This window comes from Heterodontus francisci, chromosome 26 (genome assembly GCF_036365525.1).
Source record: "Heterodontus francisci isolate sHetFra1 chromosome 26, sHetFra1.hap1, whole genome shotgun sequence".
Taxonomy (NCBI): Eukaryota; Metazoa; Chordata; class Chondrichthyes; order Heterodontiformes; family Heterodontidae; genus Heterodontus; species Heterodontus francisci.
In genome coordinates this window covers 38,413,175-38,435,444 of record NC_090396.1, presented here as the reverse complement: position 1 = coordinate 38,435,444, position 22,270 = coordinate 38,413,175, and the positions used below count along the sequence as shown (strand labels likewise).

Sequence of the window (22,270 nt, the reverse complement as noted above, 5' to 3'; positions counted from 1 at the left end):
GAGGATAGATTGGATAGGCTGGAGTTGTTTTCCTTGGAACAGAGGAGTCTGAGGGGTGTCTTAATTGAGGTGTATAAAATTATAAGGGGCCCAGATAGAGTAAATAGCAGAGGGGTCAAAAAACAGGGGCATAGATTTAAAGTAATTAGTGGAAGGACTAGAGGGGAGATGAGGAAACATTTTTATATCCAGAGGATGGTAGGAAGCTGGAACTCAGTGCCTGAAAGGGTGGAAGATGCAGGATCCCTCACCACATTTAAAAATGTATTTGGATGTCTACTTGAAAAGTCATGAACTGCAGGACTACGGACCTAGTGCAGGAAAGTGGCATTAGGCTGGGTAGCTCTTCATGGACTGGCACGATACAATCGGCCAAATGGCCTCCTTCAGTGTCATAAATGTTCTATGATTTCTATTTCCATGAATAAAAGTGAGATTTCTGGATTAAATATATAAACATAAATTTATATATTTATGCCCTAATAGAGTTTCAGTGAATGGTAATAAAATAAAGACCTGTATTTATGTAGCACCTTTCATGACCTCAGGATGTCCCAAAGTGCTTTACAGCCAATGAAGTACTTTTTGAAGTACAGTAACATTTGCAATTTAGGAAACGCAGCAGCCAATTTGTGCACAAGCAAGCTCCCATGTACAGCAATGTGATAATAATCGGATAATCTGTTTTTGTGATGTTAAGGGATAGATAAATATTGACCAGGACACTGGAGATGAATCATCATCTCTTCTTCAAAATAGTGTGATGGGATCTTTTACATCCACCTCTCAGGACAGACAGGGCCTCATCCAAAAGACGGCACCTCCAACAGTGCAGTACTCCCTCAGTACTGCACTGTCAGTCTAGATTTTTGAGCTCAAGTCCTGGAGTGGGACTTGGAACCCACAATCTTCTGACTCAGAGGCATTTACCCCCAGCAGTACATGATAGCTTTCACAAGACATTTGAAGTCTAAAACTGGGCATCTCCTTACAATTCCTTAAATCTCAAATGATGCGAGAATTTTGGTTTGCCAAAGTTTAGTACAACACTACAATTAATCTTCATGTTCCAAGGAAATGACATATCTTAAAACAAAAATTCACATAAATCAGCAGCAACTTTCGGAGATATTCACAGCATGTAGCCAAGCAGCAGAAGAAAAATAAATAAATCAAGGACGTCTGTGACATTTTAATGTAGACTGTCATCGTTTAGTTCATAAAACACGGGGCAAGAAAAATTAAAGAGTGTTACATAAACATCCTGTGCATTTGTAAGAATATACAGAGGGAATCTGATAGTGTGAAAGAGCTGAATTAGTATGTTAACATCCCAGGTTTATAACTGTGTCATCGCTAAGGATAATTTGCTGAACAGTGGAGCTCGGGAACTAGGTCAAGCCTTCCCCATTCACTGTTCCATAAAGTAAATTAATAGATAATCAACATAAAAAGCCAAAGATAGAAAACATTTTATATAAAGTAATGAATTTTTTTTGGACAGGACCCTGATAGAATTACATTTTTACAATGAGAAAGGTTGTTTGAAGAACAAAATTAAGTATTGTCACAGCTACAGAAACATAAAGCCACGTATTCAGCAAGAAAGAAAGTTGTTTGTGAAGAATTAATGTCGAAACTATTTAGCAGGAAGACTAAAGTAAACAGTAAGACTTCTCATGCAGAACATGCAGTGAATGTGGGCAGCATTATGCAAAGGAGAAATATTCAACAGGAGAAAAAGCTGAGAATGCACCAGAACTGTGCAAAATTAGAAATTGCCATTGCATTCTCTTGATTGATTGGTGGTTAATTGCACTATATCGTCTGGGACTGTGCCTTGAAAGATTTCAGGTTTTATCCTTAGTTTGTACTGAGTGAACTGATTTGTTAGGTTGATGGTAAGAGTACTACAATTTATATTAGCACTCCCAGATTAAGGAAAGAAAAATTATAGTTTCCACTCCTGCTAGCTATTCAGTGTAACAAGTGGGAAATGTGTGCCTGTGTGTTAGTCCGATGTTGAGCGAGGGCAGGGCTGGGAGAAGTTGTGATGCCTTCACGTTCAACAGCTTGCTGATTATCATGTGTGTGCATGAGAGAGGGCAGCATGCTAAAACACACAGTCCAGACTGACACATGAAAGAAAATGATGAATTAAGGGAGATTACTTCATCAATTGGACTAAATTTTCTATCAACGCATAAAATAATCTAACTTTTTCTTACATAAATGATTTGGCCCCCTGCATAATGATATTTATGTGCCAAAGCATTATTTACAGTGGCTTTTTAATATAGCAAATAATATACCATAAACTGGTTTTGTACATGAATGAATGGCCTATCATGAGAATTATATGATTGGCCATAACATTGAAACATAAAATGCTATTGAACAGCAAGCTCATTGAAGTATCATATTAAATATCATGCGTTTTTAAGATTCAGCAGCACATCCATACCTGCTTTGTTATCACTCCAGCAGCATAATTGGTGTGATACTTGATATGTGACATGAAGTATACTAGTTAGTGCATTTAAGCCACTATAATTTCCATGAATAGACATTTTTGTTTCACGTTTAAAAATACCATACATTACAAAGTATGGTAAATTCTGAGAATTATACTGTCAATAGTTACTTTCGGTGCTAAAATTAACGGGGTTGTCGGGATAATAAATGGATGGATGACCCTGAATTGTTGTAAAACGTACCAAATAAAAATTGGCACACAAGTACTTCAGTTAAGTTTTTTTGTTAATACCGATCTTAGATTTAGCAATCTAACGCAATATTTCGCCATGCGGCCCCATGTGGTACGCGGCTGTGAAACTGGACTGCTGATCCCACCAGAGGGTGATGTAATGGCGTGCGTGCGATTTGGACCAAGTCTCTACACACCTCATTTTGCCTTATATGGCCAATGAATAGCGCCTCTCAGTCTCACGGTCCAAGTCAATGAAACCAGATGCTGGATGTTAGTGATAAGGTGGAGGAGCGCCAATTAAAATAGCAAGACTTGACTGCTGCAAAATGACTTGATGAATGAGTCGGAAGTTCTATTTTTTGACTGAAAACAAATTTAAGGAAAAAAAGCTCACCAACAAGAAACAATTTTCACCTTTTTCTCGCTTCAAAAAAACGGAGTCTTCTAGATGTGCTGGGCCACGTTAACACATGCACAGAATTATTCATGCTGACTGATTGAAGACAGTAATCCAAAAACAGTTGGAATATTTAATTGGAGCAACGTAACCAAATTTTCAGAATATGAACTAAATCGGCAATAAATGTTAGAATTATTGGTATTTAAATAGATTCATTGTTGTGAATTTCTAAAGAACAACGATCACAATAAACGTCCTATTAATATTAGTAGTACATTAAAACTTTTGCCATACAATCGGAGTTTGTTTCTCCTTACTAGTATTTTGCACGTTCCACGTTAAGCAATTGTTTGAAGGACACAATGGCAAGGCTAGGGTTGTTTGCTCTGCTCCTTTTATCAGTGGACGGCGCTACATACCCAGCGCTGTTTGCAGCATTCCCTCCCCCCCCCCCCCTCTCTCCAGCATGATGTCATTCCAGTGCTGGATACGCTTCACCAAGTCACTTCTCCTCATTCCACAGTCAGACTGGGGAGCAGAAGCTGCTTTTTATATTCTTTGTTAGGAATATGCAATTTCAAAACTGGTCTTTATTTTCCTCATAAAACACAGCCACCGTTTCAGCAGAAAAGGAGGCGGCATTCATAAATTATTCTAATAACCTGCTCACGTGCACGCTCGCTATTCTCAATTCCCCTCTCCCCCTTTCACCACTGCCTAACTCAGTGGCGGAAGTTTCCGGGAAACGCTGCGGTTAATAAGAGAAAGAACCAATCTGAATTTCTACAGCGTTTTAAATCACCCAGGAGATTAGGTGATTGACAGCTTCAGGAGCCAATTGGAATTGGCAACCGCCCCTCACCGGAAGCCCCTCATGATTGACAAGCACATCGGGCCAATTGGAGATCGGAAAAATAGCTCCTCTTATGAATGAGGCGCCAATCAGCGCTGCCGAAGGCGTGATTCGCGCTGAACAGAAGAGGTTGAGGTGGCGTTGTCATTCCTCTGTTTCATTAGGGAGTTTGTGCGTTAAAAGTGAAGGGGGTGAAAAATTTTGCTTTAGAAGGGAGAAAAGTGTATTGTTTGGACGCTGTCGAAGGTAGAATTGTTCTGGAGGGATCGCAAGGCACCTTCTCCCGGTTCTAGAGACACTTTATATAAAGCGAGAGGTAAGGTATTTGAGCTGTGGTCACAATGTATCCACGGCTGTCCCGTTGGATGGTCTCTTCAACTGAAACGTGTAACATTGTTACCGTTATCTGAGGAATTTTTGTCTTGGCTCAACCCGCCTGGGTGAGGTCATTGAATTGCTGTATTGAACTAACTGAATTGTTCGCATCAAGAGTTTAGATGCAACTGAGTTTGATTATTTGGAAAAAAAAATCTTGAGCCATTTTGTCACGTTCACTTTTTAAAAATTCTTTTAAGGATTCATTTAGGGTTTTTTTTGCATTTAGCATGTTTTCTGGATTTTCAAACTTATTAACTCAGATTTTCACTTTGCACGCTGTACCTAATTTTCTAAAGCCGAAACTTGTAGAGATGCAACTATACAGGGGGAAAATGCGTGTCTCTTTTTGGGCAGAGTGAATGTAGTGACTGTAGTAAGTCAGAATGTAGGAAGCCACGTTTTTGGGATGGGTGGGAGTTGGTCCGTACCCATGGAGTATTCCTACATGTGTCGAATTATTCATAGCGACAGTTAGATTTTTTTTAAAATGTGGAATTGTGCGCTTTACAATCTAAGAACGTTAGCTCTGGAGGTATCTTACTCATTCATCCCATTTTAAACTCTGCCAAACTGTGATTGAATGCAACTACAGGGTTACATTTTACCGAAGTCATTATCCAATATATGTATATGACTTAATAGTTTGCCGATTCTTCTGTTTCCCCCGCCCCCCTACCGGTGTATCACACCAGATAAGGCCACTGGTGACTTTACATGTTTGAACTGTTGAGCATTTTGTGCTTAGTGAAATACCTTGTTGATCGCTGCCTATTTATAATGGCTACATAGCATCAGTCTGACAAACAAATGAATCTGTATTAACATAAATGAAGAGACCATTTATCTTTTCAAGACCATGCTTGAAGACAATTGTTAAGTGGGGTTAGTTCCATCAAATCCCAAGTCCTTTCTGATTTTAGATAGCTGTGTAGCCAATTCCTCCCACAAAGCAATGAGAGAAATTCCTAGCTTATTTTGTGCTGTAAGAAGAATGATCATCATTCCAGCTGAGCTTTGAATTTTGGATATTTGATGTATGTGGTGCTCACTACAAACAGAGCTACATAAAGACTATCACTGTAATAGATGCCATCCTTGCCATCCTTCTATTTATAAAGGTTATGTTCAAATGTTTGCAATTTTGCATGTTTTGTAAGTGTTCAAGACCTATTTTTGTAAGTGTGTTTAATTGATGTGCATGCATGCTTCATAATCTTGACTGGGTTAGTGGAGGATAAAAATGCAAACATGATTCAGTTGCCAGGAATTTGTGAAGTGAAGTACTGAGGTTTCTTTGCATATTTAACTAAGTATTTACACTTTTCAGCCTGTTCTGTTTTATTTAATCTGATTAAACTTAATTGTGTAAATAATAAAATTGTGTAAAGGGGGGGATTAAGTTAATTGTATGGTGTTCAAGTCTATTTAAAATTGGTTACACCTCTATGAAGAAGCAGACAGATTTTGAATACTGAACTTCACCTCCCCCCCCCCCCCCCCAAACTTATGACAGTAACTCCATATGCCCCCTGATTTAAGTGTATTCACAAATAGATTTCATTCCTTCCCCCCGCTGTGCTTAATCTTTGGTTGAGAGCCCCAAATAAAAATTTATAAAGCCATGGCATAATTGTGCCTTACTGCTCTTGGATGCAGTGGAGCTCAAATTTATGGCCTTTTCCATGAAGTGAGTTATCTTTTGTCCTATTCTATGAAATGCTCTTCAGTAACCATCTTTTTCGAATTTATATTAAGCTCCTAGTTCATTTAAAAAAAAAAACTATTGACTTTGACATCCTGGAAATCATTTTCCTTTATGTAATTTGTTTTAAGCTGTTACTGTAGTTGGGCAGTGTAAGTACTTAGAATCATAGAAATTTACAGCATGGAAGGAGACCCATTTAGCCCCTTGTTTCTGTGTTGGCTGACAAGGAGCCATCCAGCCTTTCCTACTTTCCAGCTCTTGTACTGTAGCCTTGTAGGTTACGGCACTTCAAGTGCATATTCTCTTTTTTACACCATTTCAGGCAGAGTTCCAGATCCCCACCACCCCCCTGAGTGAAAAAATTTCCCTCAAATCCCCTCTGAACCTTCTACCTCTTACCCTAAATCTATGCCCCCTGATTATGATAGAACTTGTGATGGCTGAAAGCTCTAGACATTTGAACTGACTTTGTTTTGCCTTATTTTCCAAGGCAGGCTGAAAGTTATGGTGCAGTCACTTAATCAAATCCCAGCATCAAACTTCAGGGTTTGAGTTGAGCTCTGCAACATCTGGGCTGCATTATTGGGCATCCTTCAAAAACATATGGGCCATGCTAAGTGCAATAGAGACAAAGCAAAAATGCTTTGAAATGATGGAATTTAAGGGAGAAAATATTTGAAGGGATAGCATGACCATTGGCCCATGTATAAAGTTATTTAGAAGTGGATCACTGTTGACTTGATGACGAGAACTGGAGGGAAGCATAACATATGAAACATGCCAAAAATTCCTCATTCTGTAACTAACTGGAGTGGAAGTTATTGTCCTAATTGAAGGTATTTTTCATACTTGGAAGGCATTAACAATTATCCTTAGTCCCAAAGTGTGTACACAAAAACTTCAATTAATAAAGTACAGATTATAGATAGTTCTTCACTGAGATGAGGGTGAATATTTGTAAGTACTATATCAAGACATCCTTTGTGTTGTATGTGTCATTCATTTACTATAATTAGAGTGGGTATTGTAGATAACTTGGAGATATAGATTATTTGAAGGAAGCAGAGTAAGTCGTAAATAGAGTTGCTGGAGTATGGAGTTAGGTGAGGTTTCCCCATTGGTTTCTGCTAGTAGCCTTCCAATTCCCACTATTGATAAGTAGCTTCACGCAAAGTCCAGAGATGCCCTTGACATCAAAGCAGCGTTCACTTTAGTTTTGATGGAACCTCTTGGTGTCATACAGAAATCAATGGGTTGGGATTGGGGATGGTGGAAAAGAGAAAATCATCCAGTAATTGGAGTCATGCTTGACACAAAAGAAGATGCTTTTGGTCATCAGAGGCCAATCTTTGAAGCTCCAGGAATTGCTCAGATGTGTATTTGGCCCCACCATCTTCAACAGCTTCACAAATGACCTAACCTCCATCACGAAGTCAGGAGTGTAGCTATTCATTGGTTATTGCAGTATTTAGCATCATTCACAATTCTTCTGCTAAAGAAACACCCCATGCCAGTTTGCAGTAAGACCTTGATAACATTTCAACTTTGGCTGACAAGTAGGCATCATTCATACCATGTGTCAGGTAATCATCTCAAACATGAGTGCCCAACTATTTTTCCCTGACCTTCACATGCAGCACCATCAGAATCTTTGGCAAATGTTATATAAGTGCTTCTATCTTTTTAAATACTTTTTGAGGACTCGTGGTTGAAGATTGTAGAGAAGGTTTCATTTGGAGGACTGAAGTGATTCCATAGCTGCTGGACTGTTTTTTGGAGAGAAAAAAAAAGTCACTGGAAGGACTTTGGGACTTGAACTTTGTCTTAAACCTACTGGATGTCACATGCTTTAAGCTAAAGAAACAACAAGAGCCTTGGTGACTAGGGGAGTTATTTAGAGAAATGATATGTCAAGTTTTATGGTGGTCAAGAGTTGGTTTCATCTTTGAATACTGATTTGAGTCAGTCGGGGGTCAGCCTGCTTAAAAAAAAGACCAGTTCATCCTTTCTCTGCCTTTGAGAGAGCCTGAGAATCCAGTGTGTGATAGCTGAAACCCCTGATGCCGTATTTCTCCTCGGAAGCCTGCCAGACTAATCCTTGACATCGCCCGAAGAGAACTGCTCCAAAAAGATCCCAGTGACACCTGACTATGCGTATTTGGGACTCCACAAAAGGGACTACTGATATCATTCCATATCTTTATCCTTTTCCTTCAAGAATTACCAAGTATTTGGCCAAAGTATTCTATTGTCTTTTTTGTAAAATGTTATCTGTAGAGAAAATTTCTTTATTTTTCCTTTAACCGAGGTGTGTGTGTGTTGGGCTAAGGTGGAAAGGAACTTTCATATTGCAATCTGTTAATGCTTTGCATCTTTACTGAATGTCTTGTTTTTATAATTTGATAATTTTCTTTATTAAAGAAACCTGATTGTTGGATTTTATTCTGAAATAAAGACTATATAATTGCTGTTTCGATAACTGGGTAAACATTTAAATATATGTTGTGACCCGTGGAGAAGTGGAACTAGAGAGGGGCAGTGCACTCCTCCCGTCTCGATCATAACACAATAAACATCTTGGTCACCATTGACCTAAAGCTTTACTAGATTAGCTGTAGCAACCACCTCCTCTTCAGTATGGACGACCAATCTCTACACCTCCATCCCTCACCAGGGCTTCCTGAGGGCTCTCTGCTTCCTTGAACAGAAGCACAACCAGTCTCCATCCATCACCACCCTCCTCCACCTGGCTGAACTTGTTCTTACATTGAACAACTTCTCCTTCAACTCCACTCACTTCCTTCAAGTAAAAGGTGTAGATTTGGGTACCCGCATGGGTCCTGGTTATGCCTGTCTTTTTGTGGGATATGTCGAACATTCCTTGTTCCAGGCCTACTCAGGCCCCCTCCCTCAACTCTTTTTTTTTTTTCCGTTACATTGATGACTGTATCGGTGCCACTTCCTGCTCTCGCACCGAACTGGAAAACTTCTTCAACTTTTCTTCCAATTTCCACCCTTCTCTCACCTTTTCATTGTCTATTTCCAACACTTCCCTTCCCTTCCTTAACTTCTCTGTCTCCATCTCTGGGGCTAGGCTGTCTACTAATATTCATTTTAAACTCACCGACTCCCACGGCTACACTTCCTCAGATCCTGTTTCCTGTAAGGATTCCATCCCATTCTCCCAGTTTCTCCATCTCTGACGCATTTGTTCTGATGATGCCACCTTCCACAACAGTGCTTCTGACGTTTCTTCCTTTTTTCCTCAACTGAGGATTCCCCCGCACTGTGGTTGATGGGGGCCCTCCATCATGTCCGACCCCTTTCCTCCTCCCTCCAGAACCATGACAGGGTTACCCTAGTCCTTATTTTCCACCCCACCAGCCTCCACATCCAAAGGATCATCCTCTGCCATTACCAAACAAATCTTCCCCTCCCTTCCCCTGTCAGCATTCCGAAGAGACCATTCCCTCTGCAACACCCTGGTCCACTCCTTCATCACTCTGACACCGCATCCCCTTCGCACGGCACCATCTCATGCAATCACAAGAGATGTAATATCTGTCCTTTTACTTCCTCTCTCTCAACATCCAAGGCTCCAAACATTCCTTCCAGGTGAAGCGGCGATTTACTTGTACTTCCTTCAATTTAGCATACTGTATTTGCTGCTCGCAGTGCGGTTGCCTCATAATGGGGAGACCAAATGCAGATTGGGTGACTGCTTTGCAGAACACCTCCACTCAGTCTGAAAGCATGACCCCGAGCTTCCGGTCTCTTGCCGTGTCAACATCCTTTTTCCCCCCCACCCCGCGCTCATGCCAACATTTCTGTCTTTGGCCTGTTCCAGTGAACACCAACGCAAGCTCGAGGAACAGCATCTGATCTTTCGATTGGGCACTCTGTAGCCTTGCGGACTGAACATTGAGTTCAATAACTTCAGAGCATGACTGGCCTTTTTATATTTTGACCATGTGCCTATTTTTCATGTCGACCGAGCTACTCATTATTCCGCCATTAACACTCTCTGGACTAATGCGTTGTCTTTCACCACAAGCATTAACACATTCTTTTTGCCTTTGTCCCAGGTAGCTTTGTTCTTTAATCTCTGCTGCCCTCTGCCCTATATGACACCTTCCCTTTTGTTCTCTTTCCCACCCCCATCACTTGCTTAAAACCTAATTATTTTCTAACCTTTGCCAGTTCTGATGAAGGGTCACAGACCTGAAACGGTAACTCTGCTTCTCTCTCCACAGATGCTGCCTGACCTGAGTATTTCCAGCACTTTGTTTTTATTAGCTTTGGAACACCCTGGCCACAAGAGTAGGGCAGAACCTGGTAAGCAGCTCATTGCAGAATACCACCTGATACCTCAATGTCTTCTCCATCCAGGGTTAAAATTTATAATACCTACATGTACTTCATGATGAGTTTCACTTGTAAAAACACTTGAAGCTCAACACCACCCAGGACCAAGCAGTACACTTGATTGGCACCTCTGACTCAATATCCTGTCCTTCCATCATTGGCGCACTGTGGCTACAGTGCGTAGAGTTTACAAGATGCACTGCAATAACTCACCAAGGTCGCTTAAGCTGCACCTCTGCCTCTTGTAACCTCTACCACCAAGGAGGACAAGAAGATATGGAGCAAGAGTGGGCCATTCCACCCCTCAAGTCTGCTCTGCCATTCAGTAAATTCATCGCTGATTTGATCTTGACCTCAACTCCACTTTTCTTGTCTGTTTTCATCGTTCAAAAATGCATCTAACTCTGCCTTGGATGTGTTTAATAGCTTGGCCTCCACAGCTCTCTGGGGATAGAGAATGCCAAAGATGCACATGTCTCTAAGAGGATATCTTTCTTCCCCGCCCTCTCCCCTCTTCCCCCCCCCCCCCCCCCCACTCCCCCAATATCTCCATTTTAAATAGGCAACCTCTTATTTTGAAACTGTGCCCCCTAGTTCTGGATCCCATCACTAGAGTCAGCATCTACTGTCGAACTCCCTCAGAATCTTATGTTTCAATAAGATCACCGCTCTTCTAAACTACAAGAGCAGTAATTTTCTGAAGACTATGTTCCCTCCATTTTCAACCAAGTTGCAAAGCTACCCCTGGCTTCATTGTATATTGCTGTTCGTTAGTCTTGTGGTCAGTTAGCAGTGTGTACCATCTACAAGATGCATTGCATTAACGCACCAAGGCTCCTTAGACAGCACCTTTCAAACCCGTGACCTCTACCAACTAGAAGGACCAGGGCAGCAAATGCATGGGAACACCACCAGTTGCAAGTTCCCCTCCAAGTCACACACCATCCTGACTTGAAACTATATCACTGTTCCTTCACTGTCGCTGAGTCAAAATCCTGGAACTCCCTTCCTAACAGCACCGTGGATGTACCTACCCCACATGAACTGCAGCGGTTCAAGAAGGCAGTTCACCACCACCTTCTCGAGGGCAATTAGGGATGGGCAATAAATGCTGGCCTGGCCAGCGACGCCCACATCCCATGAATGATTTAAAAAAAAAAAAAGTATGCTTGAATCTCTCAACTAATGCTGTTATGGGAATACCATCAGCACAAGGATGAGATAAGGTCAGTATCTTTGGGGTTGGAAATGGTACTCCCAACCTGGGAACAAATAATGTTAAATTCACAGCTGACACCATTCTGGGAAGATGAGTCTTTGCAAAGAGAGTTTCTAGGAAAAATGTCAAAGATGAATATAGGCTAATGCAATGTTTTAAAATAGGAAGACATTTATCTCCTGTGTGGAATTCAACTTGCTGAGTTGGGCATTGAAAGAGACAGGGGTGTTGAATGACTCATTGCACACCATGTCCCAACAGTGTGATTTGGTATTGAGCAAAACTACAAGGATATTTGGGTTATATTGCCAAAGCATTGAATTAAAATCCCTGAAAGTTTGGCTGAAGCTCAAGTTGGGTTGTACCTCGAGTAGTGTATAGAGTGCATTAGTCATTGGGGACTCCATAGTTAGGGGAACAGATAGGAGGTTCTGTGGGAACGAGAGAGACTCACGGTTGGTGTGTTGCCTCCCAGGTGCCAGGGTACGTGATGTCTCCGATCGTGTTTTTGGGATCCTTAAGGGGGAGGGGGAGCACCCCCAAGTCGTGGTCCACATAGGCACCAACGACATAGGTAGGAAGAGAGATGGGGATTTAAGGCAGAAATTCAGGGAGCTAGGGTGGAAGCTTAGAGCGAGAACAACCAGAGTTGTTATCTCTGGGTTGTTGCCTGTGCCACGTGCTAGCGAAGAGAGGAATAGGGAGAGAGAGGAGTTGAACACGTGGCTGCAGGGATGGTGTAGGAGGGAGGGTTTTGGTTTCCTGGATAATTGGGGCTCTTTCTGGGGTAGGTGGGACCTCTACAAACAGGATGGTCTTCACCTGAACCAGAGGGGTACCAATATCCTGGGGGGGAGATTTGTTAGTGCTCTTCGGGGGGGTTTAAACTAAATCAGCAGGGGAATGGGAACCTAAATTGTAGTTCCAGTGTACAGGCTGTTGAGAGTAGTGAGGTAGGGGATAAGGTTACAGGGACGCAAGAGGGCACTGGCAAGCAAGAACTTGGTTTAAAGTGTGTCTACTTCAACGCCAGGAGCATCCGGAATAAGGTGGGTGAGCTTGCAGCATGGGTTGGTACCTGGGATCCTGATGTTGTGGCCATTTCAGAGACATGGGTAGAGCAGGGGCAGGAATGGATGTTGCAGGTTCCGGGATTTAGATGTTTCAGAAAGAACAGAGAAGAGGGTAAAAGAGGGGGGGGTGTGGCATTGTTAATCAAGGAAAGTATTACAGCGGCAGAAAGGACGTTTGAGGACTCATCTACTGAGGTAGTATGGGCCGAGGTTAGAAACAGGAGAGGAGAGGTCACCCTGTTGGGAGTTTTCTATAGACCTCCAAATAGTTCCAGAGATGTAGAGGAAAGGATAGCGAAGATGATTCTCGACAGGAGCGAGAGTAACAGGGTAGTGGTTATGGGGGACTTTAACTTTCCAAATATTGACTGGAAATACTATAGTTCGAGTACTTTAGATGGGTCTGTTTTTGTCCAGTGTGTGCAGGAGGGTTTTCTGACACAGTATGTGGACAGGCCAACCAGGGGCGATGCCACATTGGATTTGGTACTGGGTAATGAACCCGGCCAGGTGTTCGATTTAGATGTAGGTGAGCACTTTGGCGATAGTGATCACAATTCGGTTAGGTTTACCTTAGCGATGGGCAGGGACAGGTATATACCGCAGGGCAAGAATTATAGCTGGGGGAAAGGAAATTATGACGCGATTAGGCAAGATTTAGGATGTGTAGGATGGGGAAGGAAACTGCAGGGGATGGGCACAAACGAAATGTGGAGCTTATTCAAGGAGCAGCTAATGCGTGTCCTTGATAAGTATGTACCTGTCAGGCAGGGAGGAAGTTGTCGAGCGAGGGAGCCGTGATTTACTCAAGAAGTTGAAGCGCTTGTCAAGAGGAAGAGGGCGGCTTATGTTAGGATGAGACGTGAAGGCTCAGTTAGGGCGCTTGAGAGTTACAAGCTAGCCAGGAAGGATCTAAAGGGAGGGCTAAGAAGAGCAAGGAGAGGACACGAGAAGTCATTGGCGGATAGGATCAAAGAAAACCCTAAGGCTTTCTATAGGTATATCAGGAATAAACGAATGATAAGAGTTAGAACAGGGCCAATCAAGGATAGTAGTGGAAAGTTGTGTGCGGAATCAGAGGAGATAGGGGAAGCGTTAAATGAATATTTTTCGTCAGTATTTACAGTAGAGAAAGAAAATGTTGTCGAGGAGAATACTGAGATACAGACTACTAGGCTAGATGGGATTGAGGTTCACAAGGAGGAGGTGTTAGCAATTTTGGAAAGAGTGAAAATAGATAAGTCCCCTGGGCCAGATGGGATTTATCCTAGGATTCTCTGGGAAGCCAGGGAGGAGATTGCAGAGCCGTTGTTGTTGATCTTTAAGTCGTCATTGTCGACAGGAGTAGTGCCGGAGGACTGGAGGATAGCAAATGTTGTCCCCTTGTTCAAGAAGGGGAGTAGAGACAGCCCTGGTAATTATAGACCTGTGAGCCTTACTTCGGTTGTGGGTAAAATGTTGGAAAAGGTTATAAGAGACAGGATTTATAATCATCTTGAAAAGAATAAGTTCATTTGCGATAGTCAGCACGGTTTTGTGAAAGGTAGGTCGTGCCTCACAAACCTTATTGAGTTTTTCGAGAAGGTGACCAAACAGGTGGATGAGGGTAAAGCCGTGGATGTGGTGTATATGGATTTCAGTAAGGCGTTTGATAAGGTTCCCCACGGTAGGCTATTGCAGAAAATACGGAAGTATGGGGTTGAAGGTGATTTAGAGCTTTGGATCAGAAATTGGCTAGCTGAAAGAAGACAGGGTGGTGGTTGATGGCAAATGTTCATCCTGGAGTTTAGTTACTAGTGGTGTACCGCAAGGTTCTGTTTTGGGGCCACTGCTGTTTGTCATTTTTATAAACGACCTGGATGAGGGTGTAGAAGGGTGGGTTAGTAAATTTGCGGATGACACGAAGGTCGGTGGAGTTGTGGATAGTGTCGAAGGGTGTTGTAGGGTACAGAGGGACATAGATAGGCTGCAGAGCTGGGCTGAGAGATGGCAAATGGAGTTTAATGCGGAGAAGTGTGAGGTGATTCACTTTGGAAGGAGTAACAGCAATGCAGAGTACTGGGCTAATGGGAAGATTCTTGGTAGTGTAGATGAGCAGAGAGATCTTGGTATCCAGGTCCATAAATCCCTGAAAGTTGCTACCCAGGTTAATAGGGCTGTTAAGAAGGCATATGGTGTGTTAGCCTTTATTAGTAGGGGGATCGAGTTTCAGAGCCACGGGGTCATGATGCAGCTGTACAAAACTCTGGTGAGGCCGCACCTGGAGTATTGCGTGCAGTTCTGGTCACCGCATTATAGGAAGGATGTGGAAGCTTTGGAAAGGGTGCAGAGGAGATTTACTAGGATGTTGCCTGGTATGGAAGGAAGGTCTTACGAGGAAAGGCTGAGAGACTTGGGGTTGTTTTCGTTAGAGAGAAGGAGGAGGAGAGGTGACTTAATAGAGACATACAAGATAATCAGAGGGTTAGATAGGATGGATAGTGAGAGTCTTTTTCCTCGGATGAGGATGGCAAACACGAGGGGACATAGCTTTAAGTTGAGGGGTGAAAGATATAGGACAGATGTCAGAGGTAGTTTCTTTACGCAGAGAGTAGTAGGGGCGTGGAACGCCCTGCCTGCAACAGTAGTAGACTCGCCAACTTTAAGGGCATTTAAGTGGTCATTGGATAGACATATGGATGAAAATGGAATAGTGTAGGTCAGATGATCGGCGCAACATCGAGGGCCGAAGGGCCTGTACTGCGCTGTAATATTCTAATTCTAATCACTGTTTACACAGTGATGTAAAGGAACAATTCAGGCTTGAGAGGCAATGCAAAGAAGAACAAAGGCACTGATTGAAAGGAATGAACTATTTTATTTGTCTATAAATAGCTGGAATTGTGAAGTTCAGAACATTTTGTGCCACCAATTACTAATTTAAAAAAATGTATAAGTCTCTATGCTAAACACTTGTTCACGATCATAATGGTTTATACAACTTTTACTTTGGTAGTAAATTGTACTTGATCCTCTTGAGTAAAGGCAGCTGTAGTTGCCTTACAGTAATTTTTAAAGCGCAACTCTATTTAGTGCAGACATCATTGAGACTCTAAGGCATAAAGTGTTAAGATGACACATTGGTTTTTGTCATCTTTTATGAATAGGCTATTGACAGAATGTGACCTTTTGTTAAGCCATTAGTGGTTATTAATATGGAGTTAGTGCAGACCTACAAAGGAAATACCAATAACACTTCACAACTGAAAAACCTGCCCTAAATTTAGTGGTATTGACATTGATGTGCGAGAGAGAAAGATATGAAGATAGAGATTTCACTTTTGCAAAAGTTCTGCTGTCTTACTTTGTATGGTATTTCACAACTGTTTAAAGCCTATAATATATTAACTCTTAATATTTTGCTTACGACATTGTAAGAAACTTCGTAGTGCTCAGAACTGATTCTCTTGGATAGTCTGAGTGAAACACATCCTCATGTTATCAACAAATACTGGCTCCAAACGCAGTTTTATCAACTGACATTTTCCCCTTTGGTTTCCTCGGAATGTTTGCCTCTTAATTGACTTCCTCGCTGCTTTTGAAAAGTCCAAAATAAACACAAATTCCTGGGAGATGTTGTCAAAAAGCTAAAATGTGGCATTCCTATTATATTAATTAATTATGGTTGCTTGAGGATTTGTGGGCTTTCACAAGATGTGCATAATAGTGAGTGATGCCAAGTCTCATGTGGAGAATGGCTCAAATAGTTTTTCAAATCTTGGAGGGTGATTGCCTAAGTTCCAGTGCATGCACATGTTGTTTAGTATACATTTTAGAGTAGTTAGCTCTTTCAATTTCCATGTCCACATTTCTGATGGAAACTGCCTATGTAAGCTTGCCATGCTGTAATTACATCTTCTACCAGTGATACTGCTACACCACCTCCACTGATTTGCAGCCTTATGGAATTAAGAATTTTTTTAATAGATTACCGGTCGCATCCCTTGTCTTGGCTATAATTGGCTGTTGGAGGACCAAATGAAATTTGGGGAGAAACTGATGCACTGATGCAGGATGAGGGAGTGTAATTGAATAACCTGACCAAGGATGTCTTGTGAATAATGACTTGACAGCTGAGCTGGCGTACGATGCTCTGTTGATGCATCCAAGTTTGAAAAAGGTATTGCTGTGTCTCAAGTCTTTGAAAAGAGCCATGTCGGAAGACTAGATTACTTCAGTATGTCATGAGTGGGAGGATATTGTGGAGTATGCACATATTTTTGAAATGAACCTAGGAACCATTTATGATGTGCAGAAATCAATAATATTGTATATGTTCTAAATTGAGACAGTTGGATTATTCTGATGTGGGTGTTGAGTGGGACCAATCTAACCAAACAATTGAAATAGCATAAAATGAAATTATTTTTGAGTGGATGCGGGTGGGTACAGAGAAGCAAGATGTTTATTTGCGGTGGTAAATTAAGCATTGGAAATTAAAAAAAAAAAATCCTGTTGTCACCCTGTTACTAAACAAAGTATTAACATGGAGCAATGAAACTAATCTAGTGATAAACGGTTAAAGGTATGTGATCAGATATCCAGGAAGGATTGAGAGTCAACATTTCAGCACTTATTTTGCTGCAATAATGACACACAACTAATTCTGAATAATTGTCATGGACCACAGTAAAGGTATCAAGAAGTAGATTAATTATGGAATGATGCAGATTGTAACTTAGCTTTTCAGCAGTGACAAAGAATGTCACATCTCCGTTTGTACCCCACATGGACTGCAGAGGTTCAAGGTAGCACACCACCACCTTCTCATGGGCAATAAATGCTGGCTTTGCCAGCGATGCCCACATCCCATGACAAAAATATATTAAAAAAAAGAATTTCTTGGACATAAATTATGGTTTATTAATCTTAATATGAAATAAGATTCAGGATTCTACTTAGAAAGATAACTGGTTTATATATTGATATAATGAAGGTATACATTCTGCATTGACTTTTCTGGAATCTTGATAATGAAATGATCTTGAAGTAGGTCATCAGAACTTGACTAAAATTATCTTGTTTGGATGAAATTACCTTTTATCTTAACTGCTCACTCCCTCTGGAAGAAGGTCACAATTTATTTTTCAGCTAGGAACAAGCTTCTGGGAGATAGTTTTAACTTAATTTTATTTTGAGTGAATTTATATTAAAACCAGGAAGTAATGATTAGTGGGAGATCAGCTTTACAGAATCTGTTTGTTTCATCATTCTGCTAAAAATACAGTTTTAAAAAAAAAATATTTTTAACTTGTGTTAGATTCACTGCTGTACGTAGAAATGAGTGACAGTCTGAAAATGAGCAGCGTCTCAATGTATTTGCTATTGTAGATGTTGAATAATATACTGAAGGCAAGTTATTTTAAGGTGAATTAAAGATTTAACTGCAACAGTTGGTGAAATGTTGAAAGTGTTAATGAAGGCTTAGGGTTTTCAAATAGATTTATGGAGTATGAGCCTTTTGAAGACTAAGTATTAATGTACAGTTATGATCGCTGCACTATTTTTACATGTGTGGATTCAGACTGCAGCAACAATGACTAATCTGGTGTTAAATATTTTTTTCACTGCAAAAAGCAGTTAGAGAATCTCATATCCGTGATGGGAAAGGAGACTTTTTTTTAAGTAATGAGAGGCAATAATGAACAAACCAGCATAGGACATGAGCTAAGAAATTGCTAATGGTGCATTTACACCAATATTGTAATTTCAGAAGCTTTTTCTACATTAAGATCCTAAAATTAGGAGTGTGAATGTACCGTAACTTCAGTGCAGATGTGGGTTTGAGCAGTATTCTGCTTTATTGCTGCTATAGTAAATACCATTAATGGATTTAAAAGGGAAATGGGTCATTTTTTCATTATGGATTTGAGGTAGGAAAATCAGGGCATGAATAACTTTCTAACCTATAAAACTATCTAATTTTTATTCAAGGGTATAAGTTGTGTAATCATCTCTAACATGGAAAGCATTAAAGTACAGTAACTGCATACTTTGCATCTGGATCGCCAGTTTGAATAGAGGAAAAATTGGTGTGGACAATCTTAATTTTGATTACTTGCATATTCATCTTGCAGTACACAATTTGGGGCAGTGGGTGAAAATCTGTTTGGTCCATGTGTTTAACAATATTAAACTTGTATTAAAGTTTGTGTAGTATAGCTGAGGATCTTAAATTTAAATGTACTCTTGCTCAAGTGGAAAATTCACTCTGTCCTTAATCTGTAGCATTCTAAGTATGGAACCCATGTAAAACGGAAATCAGTTAAATAAAACGGAGCTGGGATTCCTTGATTTACTGTGCCCACTAAATGAGCAATTCCACATTGTTGTAATGTTTGTAGGATGTAGCACCCATTTCTTTGCACAAATTGACATTAATCTTCAATTAACACAATAGGGTGTTTGCACATTTCACAATTATTATTTTATTTGGCTTTCATTTAAAGTTTGTTTTGGAGCCACTTGCAGTGCTTGACACTGATCCAATAGCAAGAACAGTTTGTGGGTATGTATTATGCCTTTAGATTTGCTGGTTGCAGTCTAATGTGTCACTTTATTTTGATTTAACTTAATGTTTTTTGTTGCTGAAAAGTAATTATCGATATGGAGTGGCTGTGAAATCTATAGGTGTATTTGAGGTGCTTGCTTCAATGGAGCCATTTTAAATGTGATTTAAGATTTATCTTGCTCTATTGTAAGTATTCAGATCAAATTTAAAGAGAATTTTACTGGGTGCTATGGAAGCAGTGCGATGGGGAAGCCAGGGCAGCCTGCTCTTAATCCTAAATGACACTGTCAGAGTTCTTGAAAACTGGCCAGTTGCTCATGGTTTTGGTCCATAGTCTGAAAGAAATGGCAGTGGAGTTGAGTGGTGGTGGTGGGTAACTACTTTATGCAACACGCTCTCACTTTGTTAGAACTGCTTTGTTGAGAAAATGACTCGCAAAATCAATGCAATATAGATTTGTCTCCTGCTTGATTTTTAGTACCAGCTCAAGGTACTTATAAAGCAAGCTGGAGGTATCTAGTGTTAAGCAAATATTGTGAAATTGTTGTGCACTTGCCTAAATAGGTCTCAATAACAGAAATATTTAGCTTTTTGTAATTCGTGATAGCAAGGTGGTTCCATGTCTTCCACCATTGATCTGAACTTGCTGTTCTTTATTCTCCCATTGCACATCCATTTGAAATAATATGATTAGTCATCAAGTTATTCATCCAAAGAATGTTAAGACCAGGTGAGAAAGAGGTCTAGGGGTTCCCTTTCAGCCTTCACCTGGTCTTATTGTAACAGGGTTTAATTGTAAACACGCCATGTTTTTTTAGCTCCCCCTTGGTGAATCCTTGTTCACCGCTTTCCAATCATAAGACAAAGAAACCAGCACAAACAGGCTTTCTCAGGTTTAAAGAAGAAATTTGAAATTTGTTAAACCCTAACAAACTCTAATTCGGTTAATGCCTACGGATACATGCCACGCTCCATGCTAGCATGCATATGCAATACACGCATTCAAATAGAGACAGAAAAGAGCAGAAGAAAAATAAAGTGGAAAAGTTTGAGGCAATATCTGAAGAGATGTTATGGTTCTTCGAGCTCACTATAGAGTCCTTGATTGTAGGTAGATCTTGCTTTTCATTGAGGCCCAGTATTCTTAAACCTTGTTCGCTATAGGAGACTTTTCTCTCTTGGAGTTCGTGTGTCTTCAGTGGATTCAGAGGTTTGTGAGAAAGAGATGGGAGCGGGCCAGGAGCAAACAGATTTCTGCCCAAACTGTACAAATTCAAAAAACTTGGGTTGCCCAGCAGGTTAGTCATGTGACTAGCTGGTTTAACCATGTCTGGTTGTATATTCTGACATCTTAGCAGTCAACCTGGAATGCGAGCTCCCCCACCTTCAATGTCTGGTGATGAAAAGTCCATTGTGGGTTGAATGTGTTGGGGATTGGCTGCTTTGTCCTTCCAAACACCATCTATTAATATACAAATGTATTTTCCAGCGACGGCTGATCTGTTTAACAAGTCCTTCCCTCAATCCAGTAACAGTTTAAAATCAATGTTCGTGACCAAATTCATATGCCTCATTCTTGGCTGGTCGGGGCCTAGCATGGCATGAACCATTTCCTAGACTGCTGGCTAAATATTGTCCCATGATATTTCAAAAGAAATTAGTCACCTGAAAACATTTGCCAGTAACTGAATTCCACTGCCGCCTCCTTGTCCTGAATATGACGACTCATGCTGGAGCCAGGCTTTTGGTCAGCAATCCTATGATTTCATTTATAGCCATATTATTGGGTAGTGGGGGAATGCATTCTTTTGGATTTAAAAATTTGAGTCTATGACATTTCATGGTAATACTTGAGAACTCGGCACTGCCACTGATCCTTCTAAACTTAACCTCGAAATGCAAGACTGAGCCATTTGATTAATCACTGTACCAACACTTGTAATTCAAAGGAACTGAAATGCAGTTTCTGCTTTATCTACACCAGTTCCCTGTCCTTGTATTGGGCGTTTTGTTGTTGCTTCCTCCTTTTGAAAAAAAATCAAATTCAGTGAGGACTTCACTCCTTTGGTTGTGTCAAAAAAGGATTTTAGCTTTTTCTGTTCATGTTTTCATTTCCACCCAAATTCTAAAGCCAAGTACTTGTGCAGTAGCATGAATACAGTATGTAGAAGAGAATTAGCTAATCTGTCAATTTTTTCTTAATTTGCAATATCTTTTAAGTTTGGTAATTTGGTGTACAAAATTTTTCCTATCTTATTTCATTTTGTTCTGATCCAGAGTAGATAGTTGTATAGATGTCTGAGGTGCAATTTGGTAGAACAAGTCAAGCATGAAATGAGGGCTGTTGTTCTCGTCTTTTTTTAATCAACCCTCCAGGCTTTACGATTGTTTAAATACCAATATTACTGCAGAATTCATGACCATTTAATGTGTGCCTTCTATTTATTGCAGGCAAAGCTCGGCCAATTTTTTAGAATCTGATGGCTCAGCGGAGTGTCCAAGAAGATCCGGAGAGGTATCTCTTTGTGGACAGGGCTCTGGTTTACAACCCTGCTACTCAAGCTGACTGGACAGCTAAGAAACTGGTGTGGGTGCCGTCAGATCGCCATGGTTTTGAGGCTGCTAGCATTCGAGAGGAGCGAGGCGATGAGGTTGTGGTGGAGCTGATGGAAAATGGCAAGAAGGCTCTGGTCAACAAGGATGACATTCAGAAAATGAATCCACCCAAGTTCTCGAAGGTGGAAGACATGGCTGAGTTAACCTGCTTGAATGAGGCTTCAGTCTTGCATAATTTGAAGGATAGATACTACTCTGGATTGATATACGTAAGTTTCATATCCTTCATCTATTTTCTGAAATTAAGGTGAAAGTTGTTATGCCTCCATTGACTATAGACTTGCCTTATTTTAGCTGGAAGAGGTTAAATGGAAATCAGTGATCCTTCTGTTCCTTCCTGAGTGAAATTGTGATGGACAGATAGACCATGTTCACCTTGAAAGAGAAACATTTCTTCTTAA

At 40.7% G+C, this 22,270-nt stretch overlaps 1 protein-coding gene across 2 annotated transcripts in view; it reads left to right on the top strand.

The window, feature by feature from the left end:
* Positions 1–4,084: 4,084 nt before the first annotated feature.
* Positions 4,085–22,270, top strand: part of LOC137384269 (myosin-10) — a 170,660-nt gene continuing 152,474 nt past the window's right edge. For both annotated transcript variants that reach the window (XM_068058046.1, XM_068058045.1), the window contains exons 1-2: positions 4,085–4,279; positions 21,705–22,078. In XM_068058046.1, the coding sequence (XP_067914147.1) occupies positions 21,734–22,078 (345 nt within the window). In that variant the 5' untranslated portion in view covers positions 4,085–4,279; positions 21,705–21,733. The remainder of the gene's footprint in view (positions 4,280–21,704; positions 22,079–22,270) is intronic.